The sequence below is a fragment of the Chiloscyllium punctatum genome, chromosome 9 (assembly GCF_047496795.1).
Source record: "Chiloscyllium punctatum isolate Juve2018m chromosome 9, sChiPun1.3, whole genome shotgun sequence".
Taxonomy (NCBI): Eukaryota; Metazoa; Chordata; class Chondrichthyes; order Orectolobiformes; family Hemiscylliidae; genus Chiloscyllium; species Chiloscyllium punctatum.
Genome location: NC_092747.1, coordinates 47,623,588 through 47,644,800, shown reverse-complemented (window position 1 = coordinate 47,644,800; position 21,213 = coordinate 47,623,588). Strand labels below are relative to the sequence as shown.

The following is a 21,213-nucleotide window of genomic DNA, read 5'->3' as shown; positions in this document are numbered from 1 at the left end:
CTCCCTTACCAAATTTTCCCCGCATCTAGCTTATTTGGTGAGTTTGTTAAGATGGAATAGAGCAAGTTATGGCATTAACAATCAATGATGACTGTCAATTGGCATCTCACTGCTGCCTATTCAGAAGATTGCCACACTGTTTGTGAAAAGCAAATAAAATGGAGCAGGACAATTTCAGTCAAGATAGGCCTCACCAAATGTCACCCGATTCTGCCACATATCTCATCTTCACCTACTTTGTCTAGAGCCCTATAAAATTCAGTGCCATGTCTGATCCAAATCCCAACTCATCAGTTTTTGAGATGCAAGACTTAACCCTTTGTCCTTGATCTACAACATGACAAAAATAATGAAAACTGAAAATAATAAGCCAAATTTTACAGCTGTAATACACCCAAAATTGGACGTGCATTGTTATAGATTATTATCGCAACTTCCTTCAACAACTAACAAATTCAACATGTTTACAGAAAGTTTAGGCTCACTTTATTGTATAAATAAAACCATACACATACACTTCAAGAGTATACTTGTCAGTAAGCATTTCAAATCAGGGAAATGTGCCTTTTCTATTTACTGGCTTCTGTATCTATGGATTACATACATTATAGTAATGACATAAAGGCACACTATTCCTACTCTGTTGCTTACAATGCAATAGTAAAAGCGAATAATGTGTCACCTTACATTTATTCATTAGCCACACAGCCATTTAAAAATAGTACTGAAAATGGAAGTGACCTTTTGTCAAACAAAAATAAACAAATAAACTAGGCTCATTTGAAACATCGCAAATCAAAACCTCAATATTGCATTTTTTTTGCAATTTTGGAAGCCAGCTACAAATTAGTTTAGATTTGACTAATGTAACAATTCCATACTTTACTGGAACACTACCAGATGCAAAAGAATAATAGATCTGGCAGCAAAGGCATTTGTCTGGCATATTTTCTGTTTTATAACAGAGCCTTTTGGAAGCCAGTTGGAAGAAATGTATAAACTGAAAGGGAGCGTTGTCCATACAGACTATGCACTGTTGACACCACAACCAAAATAAAACAGATGTAGAAGTCATTGCAGGTGAATGCCATGCTCCTGTGACATGGGAGAACAGATGGTGAACAGGGATTCCAATGATTATAATATGTCCGTTCATTCTTTTGGTGGTTGAGGCTGATGGCATGATAGCCAAAAAATTACAACTCCAGTCTCCTGGTTGAACATAACATGTGATGGATATGATCCAGACATTAGTAAGATGTCGCTACCGAGGATTCAAAGGAATGATGCTTGGAAGTCAGGCAAGTGGTTGAGAGCAGATATGGGAGAAAGTATGAGAAAGCCAGTAGGGGGAGGGTGGAAACCCAAACCATGAAACCTAAACTCCTCCTGGTTTCCAGCATACGTCTGTCTCAGTGCTCAGATAGGCATGTTAAGATCAGAGACTCCAAAAAACAGTAAGATTGATGTAGATATGTTCCAAGAGTCGTTCATATTGCCCACCCCTTCATATTAGGTCTCCTCTAAACATTGAAGCTGCCAATTCTTTTTGTAGCTGAGCTGCAGAATGATTTCAAGACAGAATAACTGCAGAATGTATAACTCAATATTAAGCCACAAACTAAGAGCTACCTTGATAAAACTATTTACACTAACCTCTCCAATCGGGACATTTATTGCTCAGAAACACCAGTTGCCCAAAACATTTTGAGCAGAATCAGTTGTTCTCTCAATGCCATTGGTATCATTTTAGTACAGTACTTTGGGAGTGGAGACATGGAAAATACAGTTTTGCAGATTTGTAATATTGCCTTATAATGTTTTAACACTTTTTAGTGTTTCCAGTGAATATTTATATCTATGGCATTTTCTGGCCCACACACATTAGGCACTCTAATGTCATTTTATAATCCATAAAATTTCAAATTACAGAAATGATTTGGTCCAAAGCATTACAGACTGGAGTAGTTACAGCGTACTAAATGTAAAAATTATTTGTTTTCTTATTAGTGGGAGCACAATAAAACAAACTGAGAATAATCAGACTTTTTTTCATGGAATACCATATTACACCAATGAGTAAATGTTTCTCTCCTATGGGGAGTATTCCGTCCCACTCCTGACTTGTGATTTGTAGACAGTAGACAGGCTTTAGGGAGTCAGGTGGTGACTGTTGCTGCAGTATTCCTACCCACTAACCTGCTGTTGTAGCCACTATATCTATATGGCCAGTCCAGTTGAGTTTCTGGTCAATGGTAGGCCCAGGATGTTGATAATGAGGGATTCAGTGATGATAATGCCATTGAGTATCAAGGGGTAGTGGTTAGATTGCCTCTTATTGGAGATGGTCCATTGCATGTCATGTGCGATGTGAATGTTACTTACCATTGTTAACCCAAACCTGAATTGTCTAGATCTTGTTGCATTTGAACCCGAACTGCTTCACTATGAGGAGCTGCAAATGTTGCTGAACATTGTGCAGTCATCAGCAATCATCTCCACTTCTGATTTATGACATAAGGAAGGTCACTGATGAAGCAGATGAAGATGATTGGGCCTAGGACACTACTCTGAAGAACTGCTGTAGAAATGTTCTGGAACTGAGATGACTGACTTCAAAAAACCACAACCAACTTCCTATGTCCCAGGTATGACTTCAAACAGCAGAGAGAGTTTATCCCCTAATCCCCATTGACTCCAGTTTTGTTAGGGCTTCTTGATGTCACATGTGGTCAAATGCTATCTTGAAGTCAAGGGCTGTCACTCTCACCTCACCTCTGGAATTCAGTTCTTTCGTCCATGTTTGACCCAAGGCTGTAATGAGGTCAGGAGCTGTGGCTCTGGTGGAACCCAAATTGGGCATTACTGAGCAGGTTATTGCTGAGCAGGTGCTGCTTCATAACGCTGTTGATCACACCTTCCATCACTTTACTGATGATTGAGAGTAGGTTAATGGGATGGTAATTAGCCAGATTGGATTTGACCTACTTTTAGCATACAGGACAAACCTGGGCAATTTTTCCACATTGTCAGGTAAATGCCAATGTTGTAACTGTACTGGAAGAGTTTGGCTAGTGGAGTGGCAACTTCTGGAGTACTAGTCTTCAGTACTATTATTGGAATGTTATCAGGACCTTAGTCCTTGCAATATCCAGTGCCTCCAACTGTTTCTTGATATCAAATGGAGTAAATCAAATTGGCTCAATACTTGAATCTGTGATTTTGTGTACTACTAGAGCAGGCCGAGACATGGTATTCATATTGAAGATTGCTGTGAATGTGAGTACTTTCTAAAATAACTATTATTCATGGGGAAGTCTTGGTAGTGATTTTTCATAAGCTACTTAACCTTATAAAATACCATAACCAGTTCTGTCCTTGCATGTATAAAACTAAGGAACAGATTGATTTATTCCTTTTGTGACCCAGAGATACAGGAGCCAATACTAGCACTCATACTGACACCTCAGTTGAAATCATATAGAATGGGAATAATGGGCTTCATTTTCAGGATATTGTTAATTTGGAGCTTCCTTCAATGAGAGCACACACTCGAGAATTGATAAGGTCAAGGCACTTGACTGAAAAAATCATGACTGCCACAAATTCTGAGCATCAACACCTGTCAAGTGAGCTCAAAATCAGGAAAGAGCTTTTCAAACTAAAATTTATCTTCAATATACAGTGAAACAAGTATCCAATTAAAGAGAAAATTTTAAAAAGTTATTTCCATTGTCGTGATGCTCAAGTCCATCTTACACAGATAAAATAATGTAACAACTCTCAATATTAATGAACTTTACTCTCATATCATCAGTAAGCCTTTTAAAAAGGAAATAAATATTACAATTTATGGACCACAAGTTGTGCACTTTAAAGCTACAATATTCAACTTTTAATAAACAGAAGAGACTCACTGGCAATTTAAAAAAAAATATTTTATCACTTTTTTCTACTTAATTTGAAAGTACCTACAAGGTGTTGTAGCAAGTCAGTGACCAAGGACTATTTCTTCTAAAATACTCCCAGCACACTGGCGCAGTGATGCAGGGACTCTGATTGAGAGGGACAGATGACAAGAAAAGTTGAACAAATCTACATCAAACAGAATTGTGGAATTCTCTGGGAAAAGAAACAGTGCAGCCAAATATTGGTTTCTTGCTACAAAAAGTGCTTCAATACAAGAAGAAAAGTAGAAAGTGCTCAAAATCTGTAATAAATAGCCAGGTATAATGCAAAATTTCAGTCAGGAGTGTTCAGGTAAAAACAACGTAAGCCTGTCATCCAAGTAACCTCATTGTACAACATATTTAAACCTTGGGCAGTAAGGATATACTAAGAAATGAACTCATTATGATATTATCATGAATTCAAATCACAAAAGTAATGATAACTAACCCAGCAAACATATAGAATATAACACAACCCAGACTGATAATCGTTTACATTAATTATTTTTCTAATTATGTTTTTTCTCCATACCTACATGCCAATCAATATAATTGCCAGATTTTAAGCCGATTACGTATGATTGGTTAAGTAAAGATTGGTTTAGTATTTTTTCTTCAGTTTTCTCCTCTTCAAGCACTGCTCTTTGATTCATGGGTAAGACAGAAGGCAGCCAGCTCCCAGACTCTGAAAATTGTGCCAAACATTGCACAACAGAATTCAAGGATAATGCTATTTGGTTGCTACTCTTACCTACCAGGAAAACTATCTTACCTACATTCTCCTAGCAACTTCTCTACTGCTATAACTCAGACTACAAACTTAACAATTGTGTGAAAATGTAAAGCAGAAACCCATGCCCAAACGTCTAGGCCTGGTGCACTGAATCTCAGAATATCTACTGCACTACAAAAGTCAATTAAGTCTGAGTCTTCGATGCACTCCTCTAGTGGTGAGAGCTGGACAGCATATGCTATATAGGAAGAAATGCTAAAGTTTCCATCTTCACTGTCTCAGATACATATTTGGCATCACTTGGCAAAACAAGGTCACTAACCTTGAGGCCTTGTATGTGCTAATTTCATCAGCACACATTAATTGCTAAAGTAACTACACCTGCACTGTCTTGGTCACATTCATTGGGCCCATGATTTCATAGGCATTTGTATTTCTGTTACTAAGGACATCTGCAAATAAGATGACAAATATTGATATCAACATCTGGAAGGTAGTTGCTGACTGGTGGTTTCTCTGGAAGGGGAAGGGAACTGAACCTTCTTGGAAAGTCATTGGAATTATAAAAGACAATTACAAAAAGCTCAGCTTGTCAGGAACAGGGTCCAAAGAAACGCAGAGGACACAGGTCAGTGAATCTTGTATCTTTTCAGTCACGCTCTTTCTCTGCAGCAAATGTGATAGAGACTATCAGGACAGAGCAGAGGCCTATACCACACCAGGCAATGGCTAACAACGTTGACCATAATGGCACAAACCATTGTCTCAAGAGGTTAAAAAGCTGCCACACAACATTGTTACCTTTCAATTTATTCATTCTTCTATAGCCTGGATGATGGATGTTGTTCCAGAGTGTGGGAAGGAGAGAAGATTTTCACTTATTCCAACTTGAATATCAATTTCATGGCAGGCAAAGAGTGTCAGAGTAGGGCTTTGCATATCCTACTTAGCAGCCATTGGTTTTAAAATACAATAGTTACTCTTAAGCAACTTACTTTTTAAAATTACAAATATATACACTTTTCTCTTGCTGAGGACAAGATTTCATCATACAGACCTGCAAATATCAAAGCGTACACATAAAAGATTAAATTTGACATGGTCAAAAATGTACTTGCAGCTGTGTGGACTACATATTAAGAGCTATGTTGTAATAATGTTACATGGCAGTTTGAATTGAACCAGAGTTAACAGATTTTCATATAGCTTTTTGAAGAAATAATAACACCATATCTAAACAAGTCTTTACACATAAGATTCCTCTGAAAAAAACACTTGTTCAAAGTCTTCAAATTTTGGGTCACTGCAGCACTTATTTTGCCATTTCTTCTTGCTCTGGGGCACAGCATCAGTCACTTCTTGTGTTTTCATGAAATAGTTCTCAGCATCAACCTGAAAAAAATAATCCTTAACTGCTTTAGCTGCACTATGGGAAAGAGCACTGGAACTTGTGCTGTGAAATTGTTGCTCAGTTGCACATGGTCCACTTGTCGATGGAAATGGTTTCTTCTCCTGGAGGATCCCACCCTTTATTTCAGAAAGATCTGTATTAGTCACACTGTCACTGATGGTCCCAGGACTCTGAGTGTCTGTGTGAGCAGAAGTTACCAATCCAGACAAATGTGAATTAACTACTCTTTGGGAACATTTCTCTCCCAGTGTAAATGAGCGCGATTGTTGATGTGGCTTCGACTGAAGACATAATTTTGAATTTTGCCCGTAAAAGATAGTCTGTGGTATTTGGTCAAGTTCTGGAAGAGCTTGATTTGCTGTACTCAACAGATGTGATCTGCAAGCAACAGAGCTATCGATGAGTTCTTGTGAATCAGAATGTCCATGTTTGAGTAAAAGCTTTGAAGACTTAACCATCACTCCTTTCTTTTTGGCATCTGTACTTTGCAGTGGTGATTGGATTGGTCTCTGATAGGACAGTGAGTTGACCAATCGGCTTCTGTTCAACTTTTGCACGTCTTCTGCAGCCACTGGAGAAACAGTTAACTTGCCATTGGTGAGTTCTTTATCTATAAAGAATGGACCATGCTTGCTTTTAAGCTTATATCCCTTCTCCTTTCTTCTTAGTGTCCAGCATCCACCTTTCTTCAGCCAGCTGTTGGGGTGCAGTGTGACCGGGCCTTTCTCAATGATGCATTTAGAGGTTTCCTCAGTCAAGTTGCAGCTTCCCTTATGTTTTTCTGGTGCGGCGGAGGAGGAAGTGACAGCTGTACCAGCACCCTGTATAGGAGACAAGACACCATAACAGTGTTTCAATATACTGGGGCTAGCTACGACAGCTGGATGGCCTTTATGACCTTGCACGGCAGAAGTGGATGTTGAGAAGCTTTCATCTAACACACAAGGTTCTGCATTATGTGTGAAAGCACTATCAATTGAACTCATCGAGGAGCCTGATGGTGAAGTGCCAGGAGAGGACAAACTGGAGCTGCTAATCTTTGAAGTAACATTAAGTTTGAGTGGTGGAGGTGGCTGAAGTTGGCTACTGCTGTGCGACACCTTCTGAACAACTTTATGGCTTCCATTGCTAGATGTTTCCTGGTCAATATCCTTATGCAAACTGTAGTTTATAAGTTTCTGGCCCTCAATCTGTAGCATCTGCAATTGCATAAGGTAGTTCTCATCTGACTGAGTCATGACAGCATCATAGCTGGCTTTACGAATCACAGTCTCATGATTCTGACAATGTTGAGCAAATTGTGAGGCAGGAGGAAATATATTGGGCTCTGAACACCGTCTGTGTCTTCTGGACCCTGAAAGCCTTCTGTCAGTAGCAAAGCCAAAAATGTTGGAGTCCAGGAGGTCATTTTCAGAAAATGGACAGCTCACACTTCTTTGGGAGGCTGGAACATATAAATGACTTCCTTCATCCTCAGGATGATCAAGATCACAGTCACTCCAGGTCAGAACAGAGTCCCTGCTTTGATTGTCTTGGTTTCTCTTTGACATTAGGTTAGATAATGGGGAATCAGAGGCATGATTGAGCTCATTTTCCAGACTGTCATACGAAGAGTCATGCAGTTGAAATGAGGAGAGATCTGCAAGAGGAAGCAGAATAAAAACTTTTGACTGACCATGTTGTTTAAGAACAATTAAAACAGGATAAGATTATTTGGCTCTAAAAGGCCAATCTTTTTTAATTGACTAGTTCAAAAATTCAAATTCACACATCTTCCCATCCATCTTAATTCCTTCCTAAAATAACTTGTTAACTTCAGTCAGTGGAGCCTCTTGTTAGTTTACTTAAACAAGCCTATTGTTGTTTGGTGAACAGATTCCTTCCAAATTCTTATTTCTAAACATGGCCCTGAGTATTGGAACCGTCCACAGTAATAGATCAATTTTGTCAGCAGTCCTTATGATTTTGAAACTCTCAAATAACAATGATTTTTTTTCCGGCAAATAAAGAACGTACAATTATAAATCGCTTTCCATATTCTCAGGTGTCCTAAAATGCTTTAGTGCGAATTGAGCTTTTTTAAAAGTGCAGCCACTGTTGTAATGTAGGGAAATGCAGCAGCCAGTATTTACATTGTAAGTTGGTGAAATAACTGAACAAATAATCTGTTTTACTTACATTTACTGAGGATTTACATAAGATTCACATAATGTCATGGAATCTTTTGCATCCATCTTACTGGACAGTTATGGTTTCAGTTTGATATATCTGATAAACAGATCCTTCAGAAGTGCAGTGTAAGTTTACGTTATGCACTTGATTCACTGAAATGGAAGTTAAACCCAATGGCCCTCTGACTGAAGAGGTATGAGTCTTATCAAAGGTATGTAAACAAGAATCCATAATTATTTTCTTATCTAGGCAGTACAAGTTCACATTTATCAACATCTATGATCGGTTTACTTACAGCCACCACTTAAGGCTGCTTTAAGGAACAGACGTTTGTTACAAGAGGCTTTCTATATATAGGCTTTTGTTTTACCTACCAAAGTTAATAATTCTAGCTCTCTAGATTCCCAAGGTAGAGAAGAAACAAACAACAAATCACAAGAACAGCAGGACCCTAACTATAGAATCAGCAGTCAAATTATGCAAGCTTCCTCTAATTCAGGATTAAGCTTGAGTTTTAGCAACAAACACCATCATTTAAGTATTTTCCCATTATTCTAATCCTATTTTTCAACTGGTCACTAGTTAATTTTGGGGATGCACTTGTTAGTACACTCTGAGTAATCCTATTAAACACATTCAGATGTGTGACTTATAAACAGACTCATATTTTCTACGACATAACGTTAGAATAACTTGTAACTAATGCAATTGCTGGTTTGCTTTTTCTACATTTATGGCATAAGCTAGTTTAGGAAAAATATTCTTCATCATTGTACAGACTCATGCAGAGGGAACGAAAAAAAGTGAATATTTGCAGTTTGATTGTGATCCTTGGTCAAAATGGACATTCATTTTATAGCTTAAATATTGTTAGCAAGATAACAACTTCTTTACCTGATCCATTGTCTCTGTTTGCACATTTCCTTGATGATAACACTCCAAAAGAGGTCATGAAACCATCTCCAAAGATCCTGCAGCAGTTTTCAATTAGAAACTGCACAAACAGTGCAACCTGCAGAAAGAAAAAGGCCAGAAGTGTGAGTTCATTGTTGTTAAAATTCTGTTCCAAGAACTCATGCTGGCATCACATGCTTTACATTGTCAGCAATCAGACAACAACAGGACACAGAGCACTTGCATGGAGTCAAAAGTGCCTTTTGCAAAAGTAAGAAGGTGGTGTAGCAGATGTGGCACGTTTCTTCAAGCCACAACATGATACTTGGAGCAAAAACAAGCCAAATGTTGTTAACCCACACATTCACCCCTAGCAGAACTGTACAAAAACAAGGAGAGAACTCCTGGAAAAAATATTTTAGTTGGCTTACTTCAAAATATAGATACTTGAAATCCCAAAGCGACTTAGGGCTAACCATGCAAAATAAAACTTCCTTCTCACAGTTTTGAATCTGCATAAATGTGTGAAGAGATGAAAAAGGGAATCTTTTATGATATACAAGTTGGTGAACAATGTCCTACAATCAACGTATTTCTTTCAAATTCACCTGACCTAAAGATGAAGAACTTTTGCCCGAAATGTTGACTCTCCTGCTCCTCAGATGCTGCCTGACCTGCTGTGCTTTTCCAGCATCACACCTTTTGGCTCGAAAGAAGAAAGGTAATGGAAGTAAAATCCAACTTTGGCAAGGATTTAGGATTGATAATAACAGATTGGCCACATATTGTACGGCAATCACACTACTTCAAAGGTGCGTAGGGCCTCTCTAGCTTTCTAGGTTGTAGGACTGTGAGTGTGTTTTAAGAACATGCTGCACTCATGTAAGATTGCCCAGTAGTACACAGTCACTCTGAAACTTTAATAGTCCATCAACTGCAATGAAAAGGGAAACTGTGTCAGATGCATAAGCAGTGGTGACCAACAAGCTTCTGTTTTTTTCCCTTACCATAGTTGAAGTGAACTCCTGTTTAGTTCCCCAAATACAATTTTAAATTATAACACTTGATTTATTTAATCTCTTAGTAGTGAGATAATCAGCATCTTGGCATTTTCTTTTTCTGGAGAGGCAGACCTGCATGAGTTTACAACTGTAGAACTATAGAGTTTCAAATGCTGGAAACACAAATGTGCACTCCTGAGTCAGTCATGTGTGACTTGAGTGATTCTATACTGAATGAGTACACCTACACTAACAAAGGGGCCCTACATTATTTAAGATGCCTAATACTAATGGAGCAGAGCAGAGTTCCTGTACAGCTAGAGTGAGCAGTGCACATGTACCAATAGAGTATTGTACATTTTTAAAATTCATTTATAGGAAATGGGCACCACTGGCTGGGCCAGCCTATTGCGCATTCCTAGCTGCCTGTGAGAAGTTGGTGATAAGCTGCTTTCTTGAACCACTGCAGTAAACATGGTGTAGGTAACCCCATGATGCTGTTAGCAAGGGAGTTCCTGTAGGATCAGTGATATATGTCCAAGTCCAATAATGAGTGGTTCAGAGGGAACTTGCAGGTGGGGATATTCCCTTGTATCTGCTTCCCTTGTCCTTCTAGATGGATGTGGTCTTAGGTTTGGAAAGTGCTGTCAGAGGAGACTTGGTGAATTTCTGCACTGCACCTTGTAGATGGTACACACTGCTGCTTCTGAGCACTGGTGATGGAGGAACTGGATGTTTGTAGTCCTAGTGCCAATCAACCAGGCTGCTTTGTCCTGAATAGTGTCATTCATGCAGGTAAGTAGAGAATTTTCCATTAACCCCCTGACATATGCCTTTTAGACGGTGAGTAGCCTTTAGGGTGGCAGGTGATGAGTTACTCCAGGGATCCAAGCCTCTGACCTGCTCTTGCTGCTACTGTATTTATCTGGCTAGTCCAGTTCAATTGCTGGTCAATCCTTACTCCCAAGGATTGATAGGTGGGGTTTCTGCAATTGTGGGTAACGCCCCTGAATGTCAAAAATTGATGGTTGGACTCTATATTTTTGGAGATGGTAATTGCTTCGTTCTTGAGTGGCACAAATGTTACTTGTCACTTATTGGCCTAAATCTTGATATCAAGGTACGTGAAGGTAATTGGGGTAAAATGGTGCAGTATTCATGATTTTTGATGTGTTGATTTTTGTTGGGGCCAATAAAGCCAAAGCTTTATTTGGCAAATATATCAGACATGAGCAGATTAGTCGTGATTTAAGGACTTCCATGACTTGTGCCTTACAGCTTAGAATTTCCTGGCTGGATAAAAACAATGACTGCAGATGCTGGAAACCAGATTCTGGATTAGTGGTGCTGGAAGAGCACAGCAGTTCAGGCAGCATCCAAGTAGCTTCGAAATCGACGTTTCGGGCAAAAGCCCTTCATCTGGAATAAAAACGGGCTTTTGCCTGAAAGGGAAGGCTTCTTTACAGGGCAATATTATTCAAGCAGTCAGCAACAATAATTTCTGACATTTTAACCATAAAAAGCACATCCCCTTTAAGTTATTCTCGCTGTTCCAGAGCAGTCAATAGAGGGTGCTGATTATCCATATGTCTGGGAAGTTCTATAAAAGCAGAGTTAAATATCAGCTCCTTCAGCTACCACCCAGAGAGGATGTAGTGCTTTAGCATCATTAATGTGTTGATATCAAATGAGCACACTGAATTAGGGACAAGACTTAAAACTAGGCAATGTTTTACCCCTGGTGGAAACATATCCACGGCCAGTCCTTTGCCACATTATGTTAAAAGAAATAATATATTGAAACATATTGAAGAGAGGCTTGACCAACAAAATGAACGAACTGAAACAGGTCTATCTTATGTTTATATATTCGGCAAAATTAAATCAGGTACAAAATTAAATGTACTTATTCAGAAGTACAGCGTATAGTGACAGCCATCTCTTTTTAATGGTGTAAACAATTTTCTCTTCCCTCTATGTTCTTAATAGTAACATTGACTCAACCTTTCACATGCAATGTGGCTCAAGTTACATACAAAAAAAGTATCAACTGATCTCAGTATTAAATAAAACAGGGCTCCACTTTATATGCATTCGAAGATCAACTTAAGTAAATGTAGACATTGAGGATTTGGTAAAATGGTTAAACAATCTTGTACACTCCAAGCACAGCATAGTTTGGAACATTTTACACAATGTTTTCACTGTGATGTTTGTGCGTCACACATTCCTGTAATCACCTGACTGTTGGCAGTAACCACCTCTCACCTTTTTTGTTGACTCACTCTCTATTTCAGGACTGCAGGGTGTGGGAGGCCACAAGATGCTGGGTGCTATGCAGACTGCCAAGTTAAATGCATTCATCTGGTTTTCCTCAGCCTGCTGCTTAATGTTGTGAAGCACTCTAAACACATGACGTAAGAGGAGGGAATTGAGTTTTGGAAGTTGCTCCAACAATCTGGAGAAAATAAGAAGTTAAAACAGAACATTGAAAAACCCTGTGATGACACTGCCACTTTAGGGAAGGCAAGAAGTGCTAACTTTTCTTTTGATCAGTGATTCTTTCCCGTCGTCCGCACCTTCTAGGTGCGATATGGAGTTCCTTCATCAGAGGATGAATGAATCGAGAAATTACTCCTGTACTTGATTACTTTATTTGGCTTAGGAATACTGATTCCCCATCTTACAGAGATGTAACTCTGCAATCAAATGTTCATAGTGGGGATAGCAAAACTAAATGCGCAAATCAGGCAAAATTATGGCCCACAATTCTTTCCTCAGACATGTTATGGATGGATACTTCTCGCCAGTATGAATTTTGGAATCACACAGGTCTCTTTCCAACTGAAGTCAGAATTGTACAATTGCATCTCATTATTACAAAAGTAATTGTCAATTTGCTGAAAAGATAAAAATTAAAATTAAAATATTCAAGAACTTCTCCTATTAGTACCATTGGAGTTTATTGTTGTTGGTTAATATTTTTACACATTGAATCATTATCGCTCCACTTAAAAGTTCGACATAACCCAAAATCTATTAGGTATTAAAATTGCTGGGAGGGTCTTCTCAAAACACAGGTAAACTGTTCATCAGTGGAAAAATTCATACTAAAAGTACTATGATCTAATTGCAGTACTTGGTCAAAATACGTTAAAATTTCTTTTAAAATATGTTAAATCTTGTCTAACCTTTAACGCTAAAATAGTTGCAACATTGTATATTGAGAATTAATATCAGAAAAAAAGCTAGCTGCATCTCCTCTCAATTTCAGGGAATCGGGTGTCATTGGGAAGTAGCCTGTTACAGTAGCCTGTTGTCATGTAGTTACTAATAAAGTGTATCTAAGATCTCGGTGCTCCTTTAACATAGGCATCTTCAAGTTTCATCACTGCATTATTGTCAGCTGTATCTTTCCCTAATCTCAGCACTTCTTTCCCTCTCTTCCTGAAGATGCTCCTTTTAGTCACAATAACTAATATCACAGTATGTGGCTGGTGTCAATCATTGTTTCATAACACTCAGTATGAATCACCTCGAGATGTTTTTACCCAGTTTAAGACAAGTTGTTGTTTTTAAAGTGTAAAAGTGATAGCTGAACAATTTGCAAATACTTCATTCTTTTCTGCACTAACTCCCATTTCCCTGCAGTAACTATCTTCTCTTCGCAATCTTAGGGATTCCAATCATTCCCTTTCATTGTTCAATTTTAGTAGCTGACAACTCAATCATTTGCTCCAACTGAACCTTGATTCCTCTCCTGCCTCTTCATCGAAACAACCCAATTCTTTTTCCCATGCATACATAGTTCAGTTGGAAGGCTGATTTTCAATTCCAGCCTCGGGCGACTGCCTGTGTGGAGTTTGCACATTCTCCCCGTCTCTGCATGAGTTTCCTCTGGATACTCCGGTTTCCTCCAACAATCCAAAGATGTGCAGGTCAGATGAACTGGCCATGCTAAATTGTGTTAGTCAGAGGGAAATGAGTCTGGGTGGGCTACTCTTTGGAAGGTCAGTGTGGACTTGTTGGGCCAAATGGTCCGTTTCCACACTGTAGGGAATCTAATCTAAATTCAGCAATTGTTTGCCAAATTTCCCGAAGCTCAGAAAACCCACAAGTTAAATGGAGATAGAAGCAATTGGAGAAACTTCTGACTTCCCTGCTGCCAACTGCAGTTTCTCCTCACCGCAGAAATTAGCCAGCTTACCCTTCCAGCAACCTCAAATTCACCCTTTCCCAAAAAGCCAGGATTGTCCCCACAAGTCACTGTAATCTTCTGCCTGGCAACTGATGATACTTTCCATTTGACCAACAACTGGGAAGGAAATGAAAAAAACACAATAACGAGGTCCTACTTCAGCTTCAGAGCTGGAACTCTGCATCCTGAAGATTTGTGGGATTTCCCCTGACTCTGCATTCTCCATCCTCAGGCCTTTGTTTACATACTGTCGTTTGCCATTCAGTTTACAACCTGTCTTAACTAAATGGTCTTAATAACATTAAAATCTTTAATATTTCAAACTTCAATCTTCTCTTTGATTACTTATATGCTACTAATTCAGATGCCTGGACAAATAACCCAGAGAATTGAGTTTAAGTTCTATCAACACTTAGGCAACTTTTGTTCAGTTCATCTAAATAACTCTTCAATAAAAAGCTGATATCAGCCATGGCGAGAATGTAACTATTAGAATGTTGGTAACATTAGGTTTACTGGTGATTTTGAAGAAGGAATCCTGCCTGTCTGACCTTTATGAGATTCCTGATTCAGATCAAATCTGTGGACTGTTAAATATTCTTTAAAATGACCTAGCAAGCTGTCCAGCTGCACGAAACAAGCACAACAAAATAAGAAAAGAAAACAGAACTGACTACCTGGCATCAATCTAGGCATCAGAATTAAACACAACAAAGGCACACCCTGCCCAATAACCCCTGCAAAGTCCATCACTGCAGGAGTTCATCGGAGTAATGTACCAGGCCCAAACAACTTCAGCTGCTTCAATGATCTTCTCTCCACTTGAAAGGTCAATAAAGTCAGGACACTCACTGATGATTGCTCAGCTTGCTTTTCCATTCTGAAGTGCTCAGAAATGGAGCAGTCCGTGCCCACATGTAGCAAAACCTGGATGACATTCAGGCATGGGCTGATAGATGGACAATAACATTCACAACATGCAAATACCAGGTATTGGTCATCCCTAATAACAAAGAATCTCATCATCTAGCCTTGACAATGAATGGCATTACCGTAAATGAGGTCTTTATCATAAATATCCTTCAGGATACCAGATGTTTAACTGGAAGAGCCAATTAATACTGTGGCTACAGGACTGGGTCATAGGTTTGGTATAATATGGAAAATTACTTTCCTCCTGACTCATCAAAACTTGCCTGTCATTTACAAGGCAGAACACAAAAGTGTGAAGGAACATTCACTTGTATTAAGGGTAGTTCCAACAACATTCAAGAAACTTGCTGTACCATTTGACTGGCATCCCATCCACCACCAGCACACCATGGCTGCAGTGTGAGCTGTCTCCAAGATACACTGCAGTTTTTCCCAAACCCACAAATTCTACCACCTCGAAGGAGAAGAGCAGCAGGCATAAGTGTACACCATCACAACCATGTTTGTTTTCTGCAAATCAGACAGTGGTAGTCTTGGAAATATATAGCTTATCTTCAACATCGCTCGATCAAAATGTTGGAACTCCCTGTTAGCAATGTGGGAGCGCCTACATGACATGAACTGCAAGACAATAGCTCACCACTCCAGTTTTGAAGAAATTAAGGATGGGAAACAAATGCCAGCTCTTCCCATGAATGAGTAATTAAAGAGATTTACTGGGCTGTGCTTTAAGTGAATAATTGACTGTTTTCTGTGTCTTGTGAGAAGAAAGGGTTATTTTAGCTGTAATACAGCTTTGTCTGTGGCCCAACCCCACGCAGCTTCTGATATTTTATAGTCCCCTGGCCTCCTTGTGTCTGCCTCACCACTCTCAAGATCAACTGGCTTTCTCTGCAACTGTACATTACCGAGACGATACTCCATTAAATGCTTTAACCAACCTTTGAATTTCCTTTATCTTCTCCTCATGACTTCTCTTTTCTATTGCTGCCAGCCAATCATCATAGAGGTCTGAAGTAAAGATGCTTCCAGGAATATTCCGAAGGAAGTCCTGAATTTGCAATAGACAGACATGTGTCCATGAAGCAAATGAATTGAAAATTAAATAAAACAGCCCTAAAAGTTTTATGTTATGCAGATTTTCAAAGCATTGAACAATGTCTAAAGCAAGTAACGCTGACAAATGAAAAGCTCAATACTACAGTTCTCACCAGTAGATGGGGTGCCCGTTGTTGATACTCTCCAGTTCAGAACTGCCTGTGTCTGAACTTTGAATTATTTTTGCTAGGTTGTTTAGTGAGGTCTGAAGCAGCTTATTCTTTCCTGGATGATGGATGGGCAGTCAGACATCGATTTCCCGAGCTCAATTAAAATGTGCTTCATCTGGTAAATCTGGAAATATTTTAGTATTTGTCATATAGACTTGGTCATGGAACCTGGTCCCTCCCAAATGGAAATGGCTGTATACATCGTATACTCTGGCAGAGTACGTAACAATGGTTTTGCATTGAGTAAAGTATTGTTGGTCCAGGGAAGAGAAAGTCAAGCATGGTACCTGCTTCCCATCAGTACAAAGAGAATCCTACTGAAGAGTGTGCGTACTTTCACTTCCTATTCATTTGCAATCAGATACCGCTGTCAAACATCTACAGTGCAACAGCCTGTCAAGTCTCTGGATTCGCTCTTGGAGTTCAGTTACTTACTTAAGGTATTGGCGGATTGCTGCCAATATGATTGAATTCCAGAGGCAAATATAAAGTTCAACAGCAAGGTGAGAAAATTGAAAAATCTAGGGTTTAGACATAGTTTCTCATTTCATGAGAAAAATACAATCCTCTACCAGACACCAACGCAGGATATTTGGTTATGGGCAACATTTCAGAGTTCATCACCTTTTGTAAACTAAATGAGCAAATATGCTTCACAGATTATTGTAAGAAGTTCATTAAAATGAATGACATGGGCTCACAACAATTTAGGTGGCGAGAGAGTGATTGCTTTAGAGACATAGTAAATTGATGAGGGTAACCTCGTTAAAAAAGAATGGTCTCAATTATAACACCCTTGCTGGTAAGTCATAAGGTAAAAGGTTCAAGTCCATAATAAATTTAAAGATGTAACTTGGCATTTCAGGAAGGAATGTGCATTGTTGGATGTGTTCACTTTCAGGTGAGGTGTTAAACAAAGGCTTTGCCTATGTATTCTATGTTGTTCATTCTATGTTATTCAACAAACAGTCAAACATGCTCTAGGTAACATCTACTTCTCAAACAAATCAAATTGGTATATTATCGCACTGGTGTTTATGGGATCTTGTGGGCACATTAATTAGCTGCTATATTTGCCTACAAAGTAATAGTGAGCATACTTCAAAAATACTTAACAGACTGAGAAACGTTTTGGGACAGTCAGAAGACACAAAACTCCTGCTCGACAGAAATGGCCTTTCCCTCTTCACAAAATTTCTTCTTGTTTTTTTAAACTTGTTCTGTTTCAATATATGAGTCACAGTTTGCAGTTTCACACTTAGAGAAACCATTTGAAGGAAAAGCTAATATTATCTTCTCAATTACTTTGATCAACATTGGAATTTCCCATTTTTTAAAAGCTTTTATTGAATTTTCTCACAGTTAATGAAATATTATAACTTACATGTAACTAAGTCAGAAAATTGTAGGGATTCGGTTTATATATTTTCAAAATTATTGCTATATTTAAAATTATTTTACCTCTGCATCATGAGCAACACTAATTATTCATTTTCTCCTAGACATTATTTTCCAAGCGGCTTGTGCTAATGGATTGCTTATAATGGTACTGTGCCAAGAAATCCAAACTAGTTTCAATGAATAGTCTGCTCTCCTCCTAAATTAAACTATTTTTCCTAACATGCATACTGATTAACTGCATCTATAATTTTAACATGGGAATTGAGTCTTATTGATTTCTCTGAAATAACTGAACAGTTTGACTCTTTAATACATATTTTTCACTTAGTGGGCAGAAAGGAAATTACAAAAGAAAGTCATTCACATTCATTATATTTGTTTAAACTGCCACTTTTTTTTCCCCCATTTACTTCCATGTCCCTATATGGTTAGTTCCTGTCATGGGCCTTTCCTGAATCTAGTGGAGGAGGAGAAATAAACTAATGATTACACACAAAACAGTCAAGAAAATATCCACTGATGAGACAAGCAATGGGAGTCAGCTTCCACTTACTGATCGTTATTGTGCTACCAACTTTTCAACTCAGACACCCATATGGCAACAGTTAAAATTCAGTACTTTCACAGCATTGTGACCCTTACACCCAACCTCACTGGAGTTCAAAGGTCAGTTCGCGACAGTTGTTTAAAATATTTTCAGGAGGTACAGTACCAACGTAGCAATTGCTTCAGGGTCCCCACTAGGACTGGGACCATGGGAGACCGAGAGAATGCATAGCACTGTCAAACCACAAGTGGAGCAATTTATACAAGATTAAGTTAAGCGAGTATTTTGGAAGATTGTTGATTCACCCAATGCTGCTGGAAGTCTTTTGGGATGTTTCAGACACAGACCTTCATTCACCATAATACCGGCATCTAGATTATTAAGTACTTACAAAATGGAGTCACAGGAATTCCACCAGGCTCCTACTGGAGACCCTGCCATTTTCTAACATCATACCTAGCTCTCCCATCTGGAAAAAAAACCTTCTCTAGTGTCTCCTAGCTCAGCATCCACTGTTTATAGATACAGCCTGATATCCTGTCTCCCACAGGGCTTTTCTGTCCTCTTTACTGGGTAACAGACCATGAGGAAATTCTGAATTCCATAGTTTACAATCAAACATGGTGAAACACAAGCTGTTTCTGACAATTGGGAAATCAACCTGCAGTATCAGTTATCAATTACAGCAGAGTTGGAGAGAAAGTGGAAACAATACAGGTGCAAACTTACCTTTGGATATTAATTTTTGATATTTTATCCATTTTCTAGTACTCCCTTTGTCTTTTGCTCTGGGCACCCTCACCATCTGTTTCACTCTGTCCTCCACCCTCTCCGTGAACAGCATAAAAAAACACCATTTTCCAGTCCTCTCAATTCTAAAGACGATCCAGACTGGACTTGAAATATTAATTCTGTTCCTGACTTCACAGATACTGCCAAACTTGTTGAGTTTCTATGGCATTTTCAGTTTTTATTTCAGATTTCCAGGCATTTGCAGTGTTTTGATTTTAATAGAATACCATTTCTTGCTCAGCAAGTTTACTAACATATCTTGAGGACAAGACAGCCTCTTCACATAATGATTGCTATCTTCATTTTACTCAGGTAAAGGACTTAGACCAGGTTTTAATAACTTAATCCCGGTCTCTCCAGAGTTAAATGATTTTAGACAATAGAATAACTGTGACTAACAATTGGATTTGGAACTCATTCACTGATATTCTATTCCTCCTACTGGAAAATCACTTGGCCTTAGCTTTCTGACTTCCATTGAGTACTTAAGTTTGGGAGGAAAGAATTGGTAAGTCCTAAGTATCACCCTGATGATTAGTGTACGGACACATTAAACTACCAGGCACCTCATCCTTAATTTGATTAAAATGTAGCAGCACAATGTAATCTTCAATCTGGGATGGAATAAAATGTAATTCAGATTCTAAGGGCACACTCTTAACATACTTTGAACACAGCAGCTGTCACAAACACAGATTCACGGGCTAAGTACACTTCAGCTCCAGTATTCAGCTTTTCTTTCAGCTCTTTGCAGGCTTTAGCATTCGCAGAACGTCTGAAAATGCCTCTGGTGAATGGGCCTTCACGAAACAGAAAGGAAAGCATGTCCTATAATACAGAGGGCAAAAAAAAAGCATCATAAGTGTGTTATGAAACCAAATTAACTGAAGAATGCATACTCAACTTCTGCTTTGACCCTTGGGACAACACAACTAAGACTTGTCTATCAGAGTTAACAAAGCAAAGCTTTATTTTACTGTTGAAAATGTCACTGACAATAGAGTCATACAGATATACAGCACCAAAAAAGGCCCTTTGGCTCATCACGTCTGTTCCAGTCAAAAACAACCACTTAACTATATTAATTCCATTTTCCAGCACTTGGCCCAGTGCCTTGTATGACATTGCAAGTGCACATCTAAGTATTTCTTAAATGTCATGAGGGTTTCTGCTTCTACTACCCTACAGGTAGTGATTTCCAGATTCCCATCACTCTCTGGGTGAAAACATTTTTCTAGACATTGCCTCTAAACCTTTTGTCCCTTACCTTAAATCATCTGGTCCATTATCCCTCTAAAGAGGGGGAAAATTACTTCAAATCTAACCTATGCCCCGCATAATTTTATACTCTGTAATAATGTCCCCTCCCAATCTCCTCAGCTGCAAGGAAAACAATCCCCTGTCTGTCCAATCTCTCTTCATAAGTGAAACTCTCTGCCTGTATTCCCGATGAAGGGCTTTTGCTCGAAACGTCGATTTTATTGCTCCTCAGATGCTGCCTGAACTGCTGTGCTCTTCCAGCACCACTAATCCAGAATCTGGTTTCCAGCATCTGCAGTCATACCTAGTTGATTTTAACCCTACTGCGAATCCTCTTGCAAGGATGCCTGCCTTGAAGAAGTTTTCCTCCTCTCTCTATAAGATTCTCAGGGAGTCCCTCTCCCACTGCAACTCCCAGGTCATTTCCTCTGCCCTGAAGCTCTTCAACCATGTCCTGAAACAAACTCGCTACCACAGCCACATTTGCTTCCTCAGTGCCTGTCTCCATAACCAACTCATCCCACACGGACTCCGGACCACCTTTAAACCAGCAGAGTTCAGACCCGAACAGGACAAACAGTACAGACTACAGATTCAAAAACACCAGCAACGGTTCTCCTTCAAGATCCTCTGCTCCACGCTTGCAGCAATGC

The 21,213-nt window shown here is 39.0% G+C and overlaps 1 protein-coding gene across 2 annotated transcripts in view; it reads right to left on the bottom strand.

Moving 5' to 3' along the window:
• Positions 1 to 475: 475 nt before the first annotated feature.
• The window catches only part of arhgap20 (Rho GTPase activating protein 20), a 105,212-nt gene continuing 84,474 nt past the window's right edge, over positions 476 to 21,213 (bottom strand). For both annotated transcript variants that reach the window (XM_072577445.1, XM_072577446.1), the window contains 5 exons: positions 19,967 to 20,128; positions 16,234 to 16,343; positions 12,430 to 12,619; positions 9,161 to 9,278; positions 476 to 7,733 (listed from right to left, as the gene is read on the bottom strand). In XM_072577445.1, the coding sequence (XP_072433546.1) occupies positions 5,929 to 7,733; positions 9,161 to 9,278; positions 12,430 to 12,619; positions 16,234 to 16,343; positions 19,967 to 20,128 (2,385 nt within the window). In that variant the 3' untranslated portion in view covers positions 476 to 5,928. The remainder of the gene's footprint in view (positions 7,734 to 9,160; positions 9,279 to 12,429; positions 12,620 to 16,233; positions 16,344 to 19,966; positions 20,129 to 21,213) is intronic.